Source organism: Palaemon carinicauda, chromosome 12 (genome assembly GCF_036898095.1).
Source record: "Palaemon carinicauda isolate YSFRI2023 chromosome 12, ASM3689809v2, whole genome shotgun sequence".
Lineage (NCBI taxonomy): Eukaryota > Metazoa > Arthropoda > Malacostraca > Decapoda > Palaemonidae > Palaemon > Palaemon carinicauda.
The window spans coordinates 21,306,870-21,319,369 of record NC_090736.1 but is presented as its reverse complement, the minus strand read 5'-3'; the positions used below and the strand labels follow the sequence as shown (position 1 = coordinate 21,319,369).

Here is a 12,500-nt window from a genome sequence, read left to right as displayed (position 1 = left end):
ATAATTCATATTATATATATATATATACATATATATATATATATATATATATATATATATATATATATATATATATATATATATATATATATACAGTATATATGTGTGTGTGTGTGTGTGTGTGTGTATGATAAAATATTAGGTAGCTCTTAAGAATATTGTACATGAAAGTTCAAAGATGGTGCTTTATAAAATTATTAAAACCGTATCTTTTTGTTACTGAATATTTTTTTTCCTGTAATCTTTCTAGTGAAGATTCATAAGATTTTATTGTTGTTTAAAATATAGGTAGGTGTTTTTTTTTATTATTATTGTCAGTGTAAATAGATAAGATATAGATTTTTTTTTTTTATTATTGCTGCTTGTATTATCATAAGAATTGGTAACACCAAAAGGCTAAATCTATCTGTTATTCCTTATCTGAATTACCATAACTGGAGAAGAACAGAGGAATGTCAAGATATCATTTTAGTTTTCTGATTTCATGTGGAATAGAATGGGTTTGCGTCTCCTTGTGTCTACTAGATAAAGATCTAGTAAAAGTTAGCTCTTGGTTACATTCCATGTGAAATTTGAATTTCATTTCATTTATCTAACATAATATCGGACTCTATTCGAAAAACCTTATGGCGAGTCTCCATCTAACAGAAATTAATACAGTCTCCGTTTCCCGAGATTAGAAGCAGCTCTGTAAAGCGACAGTTAGCACTTGGCACAACCCATCGAAAGTTAGTGTAGGACTCCCTCCGTCCATCGAATTAGGGACAAGTCTGTTCCTCGAAAGTTGGCACTGATATCCTTTCATCAAAAGTTCAACGGATATCTGTGACTTTTATTGAAACTGACTATCATTTGATTTACTTTTGAATTGACTCTTCAATCAAATTCACCTTCAGCTTCATGGCGTCGATTTCAGCAACTTTCTTCGTAAATGACTCTTCGATCAAACTCAGTATGTTCTCCTCTACATCTATTTCAACAACTTCCTTTGGAACTGACTTGTCAACTATACTTATTCAGCTTCAACGCATCAACTTTAACGTATTATATTATAGTTGTCTCTTCAACCAACTCTCCTAGAGCTTTACGGTGCCTTTTTCGAAAACTTACTTTGTAAGTAACACTTCAGTCAAATTTATCTTCAGCTTCCCTGTTTTGTATCGGACAGTTTCTTATGGAGTTGAATTTTCAAGTTAATACAACTTAAATTTCATGATGTTTATTTAGACAACTTCCTTTGTTATTAACTTTGCAACCTACTTCACCTTAAGCGTCGTAGTATTGATTTAAATGTTATTGTATTTTATTATTTTTTTCTTAAATCAAACTCCCTTCCACTTTCACTCTATCAACTTCAACATCTTCCCATAGAATTAATTCTTCAATCAATCTCAACTTCACTATAACATTATCAATTTCACCAACTTACTTCAGAATTGACTCTTCAAAAAACACACCTTACATTTCATAGTGTTAGTTAAAGAAAAAAAAAACTTCCCTTGAAATTGACTTTTCAAGAAAACTCACCTTCAGCCTCACGACGCCGATTCAAAAAACTTTCTATGAAATTGACTTCAAACAAACTCACCTTCAGCTTTAAGGCATCAATTTAAAAACTTTCTGTGAAATTGACTCGTCAAACAAACTGACCTTCAGCTTCACGACGTCGATTTGAGAAGCTTCCTTTGAAATTAACTCTTAAACTAACTCACCTTCAGCTTCACGGTATCGATTTAAGAAAAAAAAACTTCCAGTGAAATTGACTCTTCAAACAAATTCACCTCCAGCTTCAACACGTCGACTCTCAAAGCTTTCTATGGAATGAATTCTTCAAACTAACTCACCTTCAGCTTCACGGTAATGATTATATATAATTTATATAAAAAAAAACATTCCTTTGAAATCAACTTGTTGAATAAACTGACCTTCAGCTTCACAATTTCGATTCAAAGTCTTTCCTTTGAAAAGAACTCTTCAAACTAACTCACCTTCAGCTTCCCGGCATCGATTTAAAAAGAAAACATCCTGTGAAATCAACTTGTTAAACAAACTGACCTTCAGATTCACGTTGTCGATTTAAAAAAACTTCCTTAGAAATGAATTCTTCAAACTAACTCACATTCCACTTGACGGTATCGATTTAAAATATTTCCTGTGAAATTGACCTGTTAAACAAACTGACCTTCAGCTTCACGGCATCGATTTCCACCGGTTGACTCGACCCTTTTCTGTTCCGGGATGTTATGGTGATGATGTAATCGCTTCCGGGCGTGAGTCCTCCGACATGAAATTTGGGCGCCGATTCTTCGAGCATGACCAGGAGCTTATAGCTCGGCGAGGAGTACACCCGTCCTTCGAACCACTGAGTGAGACCTCCATCCTCCCCAGGAGAGCAGAGGACTTCCAGTGAGCCCCCGGTGTGGTTCACCAAGTCACAGTCTGTCACACTCTCAGGGGTCCTTGAAAAATGGGGAGTAGGGTTAAATTAGGTAAATGAAGGTCTCATCATTCTTAAGTATCCAATTGAATGGAATTAGGTTCAAAATGATGTAACTGAAAGCCTCATTAATAGGTTTTATAGGTAAATATACATAACATCATACTTGAGGACCTTGTGTATTGAATTGTAATGACAATTGTGATCCCCATTTAAAATACCGTTAAGAAAATTATATTAAATAACATTCTGAAAATAATTGCTATCAGAGTCTAGTAAATAACTTTTTTTTTCTGTTCAATTTTCCTTGCTAGACATAGTGCCAAAACGTATTACTTTAAATTCAGAGGGTTTTCTATATTATTAATTGGGATTTTTATTTTAGCATCTGTAGCTCAAACCCGAAAGAAGCCTAAAATATTTTGCAATGCGCTAGAAAAGGGTGTTAGAACTAGCGAAACTTGATTTTGAAGAATAATAACAGAGTATAACACTATAGCCACAGGTGAAAAGGCAAGAGCTTTAATGTTTGTCTTTAGCATTTACCCCTTTCTATACGGGGTTTGTTTCCTATCTGCCCTTCTACCCACATATCTCTTGAAAAAGGTTTTGTATCAAACCTTCACATGAAAAAGGTAAAGTTGAAAACATCCCGAGAAAAGTGATTAGATCGAAATCTTCGCTGAAATCAGGATGGGGAGATGAATGAGCAGAGTCACGAGAGGAGATGCGATCAAAAATAATTTCATAAAGGCGTTTAAAAGCCAATCATGAATAGGAGAGACAAAGGACAGTGACATTGCCCTAGCAGGACAATGCCCTAAAGACTGGCCATATATCCATATGATCAGCGCCCAAGGCCTCTCTCCACCAAAATTAGGGCCAGGGAGGTCCAAGTAATAACTGCTGACTCAGAAGGTAGACAGATAGGCTCCCCAAACCCGGCATCCTCAGCTCACAAAGTTGGTGAGGTTGCAGATACTACAAGAAACTATCTCATTTGAGCGGGTCTTGATCTGCCGTCCAGCAAAACGCCAACTGGGACGTTTTCTATAGGCCACCATAACCCCAAGAGGCGAAAATGTCAAGTTCCTCCGATAATTTGAATATATGTATTATTTATTAATTTTCTACGTTATCTACATGTAAATACAGTTAACAAACGAGGGATAGTTCAGAGAGGAAGAGGTAAAATATAATTTTTTTTATACAGTGGCGATTGGTGTTATTTATTAAATAATCATCCATGAATACTCATTCGACAAATTTGACATGGAACAAGTTGCCATTGATAATAGCTATTGTCACTCAGTTTATGGAAAAATAACCAATTATAAGCATGAAGCGATTGACAGCTATAATGATACAGTATAATACTCTGTGTAACAAGTGATATATATATATATATATATATATATATGTGTGTGTGTGTGTGTGTGTGTGTGTGTGTGTATGTGTGTGTGTTTGTATGCGTGTGTGAACGTATATACCTACGTATAATTAACCATAGAACAGTTATAAATACAAGCATATAGGTATATACGTTCATAAGTATGCATATACTTATGTTCATCTAACCCAACCTTACATGCCTCAAAAGGTTAAAAGCTACTTGGGGGGAAATTATGAAGGTCTCTTCAATAGGAGGAAATTATAAAGGTCTCTTCAATAGGAGGGAATTATAAAGGTCTCTTCAATAAGAGGAAATTATAAAGGTCTTCTCGATAGGAGGAAATTATAAAGGTCTCCTTAATTGGAGGAAATTATAAACGTCTCCTCAAGAGATAAGAATAAAGTAAACTCTGTCGTAACCTACCAGCTTCGACAACGGTGAACTGGCAGGGATCAGCTTGAGTCCCAATGGTGTTTGTAGCCCAACAGGCCAGCATGCCGTAGTCTCTCGAAGACCTGGACAGGAGAATTCTAGGATCACTTGATAGGCCTATGGGTGGGAATCTTGCGTACGAGATTAATCAATGGATTGTAAGAATGGCAACATGGATGATACGTGAAAGGGAGAGATGTTTGGTTCTGGGATGTCTTTAGAACACACAAAAATAAACTAGTTTTATTTACAGAAGTTATACTTATTATTATTAGGTAGTTTAACAGGATAACTGAGGTATTACACCTGAAGTCATTATTTTATCATTGATATCAAAATGGTATTTAGTAAATTGCAGTTGTTTATTCTCGGTAAAAATTGGATATTAAAAGCCTAGAATGAAATAAAAGAAAATAAATTTCCCGTCTTTTCTTTTTTACTTAGAATTTTTAAGTAATTTCCAGAATTTCTTTGTCGAATGAAGAGTATTGATCAATAAAACTTGTAAAGATTTGATATCTAAACATTTTAGCGAAATGTTGAAATTAAATACTATGAAAGCGTTACAATACGATGGTGCAAATACTTAAAAAAAAAAAAAATAAAATACAGAAAGTCTAACTGACCTGGGAGTGTAGTCCAAATAGCTGTAACCTGATTTGACCTGAACTCGATGTCTCTCAACCTCAACTGTGTCGAGGGTGTTGTTGAAGTACCAGGTAAACCTTAGGCCATCCTTTGGATTTGCGTCTTCCTTACACGTCAATCTCACATCTTCCCCCTCGACAACTGTCACCGTTTGGGGTCCGTCGCTGCACACTGGCAGGTCTGGAACGGAAGAGGTTTAGGCTGGAGTCAGATAGGATTTTATTATCATCTTTTTTAGCAGTAGTGATGAAATTCAATATTAGGTAATACTGTTGCAGCACGAAACCTTTTTTTTTTTCCTATTCGTCTGATTTCTTAGATTATGACAAAATTTCTAACTGTTATCCATCTTAACTTTTATGAAATTCAATATTATTAAATACTATAGCAGCACGAAACCTTTTATTCATTTTTTTTTTATTTTATTTTTTTTTTTTTTTGGTCCGATACTTTAGTGGATTTTGACCAAATTTCTAACCGTTCACTCGGTACTTTCATTTTCCCTTATTGTTCATTACACACACACACACACACACACACACACAAACGCACACACACACGCATATATATATATATATATATATATATATATATATGTACATACACATACATATACCAAGGCACTTCCCCCAATTTGGGGGGTAGCCGACACCAACAATGAAACAAAATAAAAAGGGGACCTCTACTCTCTACGTTCCTTCAGCCTAAGCCAGGGACTCAACCGAGTTCAGCTGGTACTGCTAGGGTGCCACAGCCCAGCCTCCCACATTATCCACCACAGATGAAGCTTCATAATGCTGAATCCCCTACTGCTGCAACCTCCACGGTCATCTAAGGCACCGGAGGAAGCAGCAGGGCCTACTGCAACTGCGTCACAATCGCTCGCCATTCATTCCTATTTCTAGCACGCTCTCTTGCCTCTCTCACATCTATCCTCCTATCACCCAGAGCTTTCTTCACACCATCCATCCACCCAAACCTTGGCCTTCCTCTTGTACTTCTCCCATCAACTCTTGCATTCATCACCTTCTTTAGCAGACAACCATTTTCCATTCTCTCAACATGGCCAAACCACCTCAACACATTCATATCCACTCTAGCCGCTAACTCATTTCTTACACCCGTTCTCTCCCTCACCACTTCGTTCCTAAACCTATCTACTCGAGATACACCAGCCATACTCCTTAGACACTTCATCTCAAACACATTCAATTTCTGTCTCTCCATCACTTTCATTCCCCACAACTCCGATCCATACATCACAGTTGGTACAATCACTTTCTCATATAGAACTCTCTTTACATCCATGCCCAACCCTCTATTTTTTACTACTCCCTTAACTGCCCCCAACACTTTGCAACCTTCATTCACTCTCTGACGTACATCTGCTTCCACTCCACCATTTGCTGCAACAATAGACCCCAAGTACTTAAACTGATCCACCTCCTCAAGTAACTCTCCATTCAACATGACATTCAACCTTGCACCACCTTCCCTTCTCGTACATCTCATAACCTTACTCTTACCCACATTAACTCTTAACTTCCTTCTCTCACACACCCTTCCAAATTCTGTCACTAGTCGGTCAAGCTTCTCTTCTGTGTCTGCTACCAGTACAGTATCATCCGCAAACAACAACTGATTTACCTCCCATTCATGGTCATTCTCGCCTACCAGTTTTAATCCTCGTCCAAGCACTCGAGCATCCACCTCTCTCACCACTCCATCAACATACAAGTTAAACAACCATGGCGACATCACACATCCCTGTCTCAGCCCCACTCTCACTGGAAACCAATCACTCACTTAATTTCCTATTCTAACACATGCTTTACTACCTTTGTAGAAACTTTTCACTGCTTGCAACAACCTTCCACCAACTCCATATAACCTCATCACATTCCACATTGCTTCCCTATCAACTCTATCATATGCTTTCTCCAGATCCATAAACGCAACATACACCTCCTTACCTTTTGCTAAATATTTCTCGCATATCTGCCTAACTGTAAAAATCTGATTCATACAACCCCTACCTCTTCTAAAACCACCCTGTACTTCCAAGATTGCATTCTCTGTTTTATCCTTAATCCTATTAATCAACACTCTACCATACACTTTTCCAACTACACTCAACAAACTAATACCTCTTGAATTACAACACTCATGCACATCTCCCTTACCCTTATATAGTGGTACAATACACGCACAAACCCAATCTACTGGTACCATTGACAACACAAAACACATATTAAACAATCTCACCAACCATTCAAGTACAGTCACACCCCCTTCCTTCAACATCTCAGCTTTCACACCATCCATACCAGATGCTTTTCCTACTCTCGTTTCATCTAGTGCTCTCCTCACTTCCTCTATTGTAATCTCTCTCTTATTCTCATCTCCCATCATTGGCACCTCAACACCTGGAACAGCAATTATATCTGCCTCCCTATTATCCTCAACATTTAGCAAACTTTCAAAATATTCCGCCCACCTTTTCCTTGCCTCCTCTCCTTTTAACAACCTTCCATTTCCATCTTTCACTGTCTCTTCAATTCTTGCGCCAGCCTTCCTTACTCTCTTCACTTCTTTCCAAAACTTCTTCTTATTCTCTTCATATGACTGACCCAGTCCCTGACCCCACCTCAGGTCAGCTGCCCTCTTTGCCTCACGTACCTTGCGCTTTACTTCCACCTTTTTCTCTCTATATTTTTCATACTTCTTTATACTATTACTCTGCAGCCATTCTTCAAAAGCCCTCTTTTTCTCTTCCACTTTTACCTTCACTCCTTCATTCCACCATTCACTGCCCTTCCTCATGCTGCCTCCAACAACCTTCTTGCCACATACATCACTTGCAATCCCAACAAAATTTTCTTTTACTAACTTCCACTCCTCCTCTAAATTACCAGTTTCTCTTACTCTCTCCTCGTCATATGCCATTTTCAACCTTTCCTGATATTTACTTTTTACCCCCGGTATTATTAGCTCTTCAACCCTCACTACCTCCCTTTTACATCCACCTACTCTATTCCCCCACTCTTTTGCCACAACTAATTTTCCTTCTACCAAAAAAAATGATCAGACATACCGTTAGCCATACCCCTAAACACGTGCACGTCTTTCAATCTTCCAAACATTCTTTTAGTTATCATTTGCAACACTGTAGTTTGTACGATATTTAAACTTGAAGTATTGTATATATGGATAGCTATAACTCTCTCTCTCTCTCTCTCTCTCTTCCTTATTCAAAAACGTACATATATATATATATATATATATATATATATATATATATATATATATATATATGTTTGTTTGTGTGAATGTGAGTGTAGGTATTTAGAGAGAGAGAGAGAGAGAGAGAGAGAGAGAGAGAGAGAGAGCTATAACCATCCACTGTGTCATATATATTTGTTTATATAGCATATATATTGTACATATATATATATATATATATATATATATATATATATATATATATATATATATATATATATATATATATATATGTATATATATATATATATATATATATATATATATATATATATATATATATATACATATATATATATATATATATATATGTACGTTTTTGAATAAGGAAGAGAGAGAGAGAGAGAGTTATAGCTATCCATATATACAATACTTCAAGTTTAAATATCGTACAAACTACAGTGTTGCAAATGAAATACAGAGAGGAGGAAACGTAAACTAAGGAAAAGGTAAATAATCACAATGAAAAAAGAAAAACTGATCACTGAAAAACTCAGGAAATATACAAAGTGAAAGGAATTCGTCTGTAGTAAGGATGGCATTCTCTGCCTCGGGGGTAGTAAAATAGGCCTTATCTGTCCCCGGTAATATTTCCTTTTATTTCACAAAAGATGCCCAGAATGGTTAACCGGTAAAACCCTAGAATTTGTCCCTCTGGCATTAAAATGGATGCCAGCCTCGTAACTTTAAAGGAGACATTGCAGTTCTAACTTAAAGTGTTAGACTCTTGTTGCCTACATTTTCATTTTCCTTGAAATTTATCTGGATTAATTTTTCGTGTTATCATTATATTCAGTTCTCGGGATATTGCTAAGTAAAGATGAAGACCGGGGAACTGGTTTTATATTATTTATTCCACTTATAATAATCTCCCCTATATAACAGCGAGCAACGTGTCTGATATATATATATATATATATATATATATATATTATATATATATATATATATATACATATATACACACACATATATATATATATATATATATATCGCATTTATACATATACACACATATATATGTATATATATTTGTTTCTTTCCTGTCACTCCCATCGGCATTGCCAAACGTGTGACTACTCGGTCTCTCTCCATCCCTCGGGCGGGGGGGAGGGAGTAATCATACCCTGGTGAGAGGGGTTGTAGCTAGAAAAGGGGAAGGGTCTGGAGAGGGTTGAATTTGCGTGTGTGCGTGTGCATGTGCGTGAGTATGCATATATATCGAAAAATGTGAACATCCTTTTTGACCGCTCTTTTACAGTAGTAGATGATGATGATAATAATAATAATAATAATAATAATAATAATAATAATAATAATAATAAAACTAATAATAATAATAATAATAATGTCACCTATTTGCATGCTCGAAAAGACAGATACAATGGAATAAGATATTGTGCTTGTAATTAATTTAGAACAGACTGAATCAAATTCTGCTACAAAGAAAAGTGGATTCAATATATTATATGAGATTAATTTCTCTGCTATTTTTTTTTATAAAAGCTATTTTTTTATTATATTTCGTATATGATTATTCAACATTATTTCGAGGAAACTAATATTCAATAAAAATTTCAAAGAGGAAGTTGAAAATAAACTTAATATCAGAATGCTAATAAAAGTCTAGCACATATATTCAGCATTTTCGATCTATCCAAACCTCCCTCTAAAATGAAATATGAAATTACTGCTCAAATGCTACTGAAGAATAATATATGACCATTCAGATTGATGAAAGTACATATGTCGTATAGTATATATATATATATATATATACATATATATATATATATATATATATTTATATATATATATATATATACATATATATATATATATATATATATACACATGCACACATATCTGTGTGTGAATCAGTAGATATATCTATACATATATATATATATATATATATACTTCTAGAATGCTACAGAATGGTAATCAACGACCACAGATATCTATAAATCAATTTAAGCAGGAAAGTAATAGGAAATTAAGTACGTAATGCCAATGTCATTAGAATTAACATCATAGATTTAACAGATTTAAACATTATCCAAAAATAATATGAAATCTTTCAAGATTTGTCGTTACAGCTGCAATGCTACTGTAGGAAAATCAGGGAGAAGATCGAGGGGGAGGCAGAGAATTACATGGCAAGATAAGGTGAAGGATGATAGGGAGAGAAGATGTGTGGTAGAAGAGGATCCCTTTTATAGTAGGTATTGAAGAGGATGCATTAGGCAACCTACACTTTAATTCGGGGATAACGGTTGGAAAGAAGAAAAATACATATATTTACAAATTAATTCTGTATATGAATAAGGATATTTTCTGGAAAAGGTATCTAAATCAAAGCCGTCACTGAATTAGATGACGAGATAAGAGGAAGGATGATATGGAGAGAAGAGGTTTGGTAGAAGAGGATGTTTTTGATAAAAGGCAATATAGAAGACGCATCAGGCAACTGACCCCTTAATGCAGAAGAGGTTTAATCGAAGAGGATGTCTTTGATAGAAGGCATTGGAGAGGACGCATCAGGCAACCGGCCCCTTAATGTACAGATAACTTTTGGAAAGGAGACACATTTATATCTTAATACTGTATATGAATAAGGTATAAGCAACCACTCACCGTTCCTTTTAAATGCTGAACTTTCTGATCTAACGCCGACTTCTCCCACGAAAGCATCGCCGTCGGAAAGGCTCCTGAAGCCACGCATTCGAGACGGGCGCTTTGGCCCTCGATCAAAGGTTTGCCGTCTCCGCTTATGACCACCGAGGAGGGCTGAGCTGCGAAAGGGAATGGAAGTCAGGTTATAAACTATGCGGTGGATTAAGAAAAAAAAAAAAAACGACTCTGAAATCGGAAAGATATAACGCCAAACGCCACTCAATATGGTATTTTTTTTAATTTTACATATAAAATAGCAAATATATGGAACAAACTTCCAGCGGATGTTATAAATAGTATAACGGTAAAAGAATTGTAGAATAAGTGACGCAAAAATCATAAAAACTCTAAACGTTTAAACTAATTCGCTCTTCCAAGAGCAAATGGAGTCTCCGTGGATGGACTAAAATGTCATTGAGACATCCATAATCTTTGTAACTTTTTATAAATCTCTCTCTCTCTCTCTCTCTCTCTCTCTCTCTCTCTCTCTCTCTCTTTATAGTTATTCTAGTTAAAATTTTACTATCAATTATTATTATTATTATTATTATTATCATTATTATTATTATTATTATTATTATCATTATTATTATTATTATTATAATAATAATAATAATAATAATAATAATAATAATAATGATAATAATAATATCACTTTAAATTTATCTTTATTGTAATTTTTACATCCATTATCTCTCTCTCTCTCTCTCTCTCTCTCTCTCTCTCTCTCTCTCTCTCTCTCTCGTGGCAATGAGTATTACTTTTACATTAATATTAGTGAGTCATACATGACCTAATTTGTAAAGGAATTCCACATAACGGAAAATGACCTGTCTCTTTGTGTTATGGAAATGAACGAAAAGTACTTCTATCAACATTGGGATCAATGACAATTACCTCCAATGCGTAAACATTGCTCATTATCAATCTTTCATCTATGAGAAGTTATTACTATGAGGACTTTCATAAGTAATAATGATATGGTGAAGTTCGGGTTTCCTTATATCATATTTCGTATCTACATTAGATTAGGATATTGTATTTTTTTGGAGTGTATGTAATTGTCTTGCAAGTGATCACATTACTCTAGGAGATATCAATTTTAATGATGTTACTGTTCTTAAAATATTTAATTTTTCCCTGGTTCCTTTCCTCACTGGGCTATTTTCCCTGTTGGAGCCCCTGTGCTTATAGTCTCCTGTTTTTCCAACTAGGGTTATAGATTAGCCTGTAATACTAATAATAATAATAATAATAATAGTAATAATAATAATAATAATAATAATAAATAATAATATATACATACATACATACATACATACATACATACATACATACATATAACAAGGCACTTTCCTCAATTTTGGGCGGTAGCCGACATCAAACAATGAAACAAAAAAGGGGGGACATCTCCTCTCTACGTTCATCCCAGCCTGACAAGGGACTCAACCGAGTTCGGCTGGTACTGCTAGGGTGCCACAGCCCACCCTCCCCCATTAGAATAGCCCCAACATTATCCTTACGTGTCGTAGGAGGCGACTAAAAGGGACGGGACGAGGGGGCTGGGAACCCCCCTCTCCTGTATTTACAATTCTCTGAGACATCAGCATAATAATAATAATAATAATAATA

At 35.3% G+C, this 12,500-nt stretch overlaps 1 protein-coding gene across 1 annotated transcript in view; it reads right to left on the bottom strand.

Annotated features, from left to right (window-relative positions):
- LOC137650722 (synaptogenesis protein syg-2-like) overlaps positions 1-12,500 on the bottom strand; it is a 140,334-nt gene that overhangs the window by 109,626 nt on the left and 18,208 nt on the right. Inside the window, 4 exon segments of the mRNA XM_068383885.1 lie at positions 1,528-1,594; positions 2,183-2,459; positions 5,059-5,090; positions 10,830-10,987. Of these exon segments, the coding sequence (XP_068239986.1) occupies positions 1,528-1,594; positions 2,183-2,459; positions 5,059-5,090; positions 10,830-10,987 (534 nt within the window).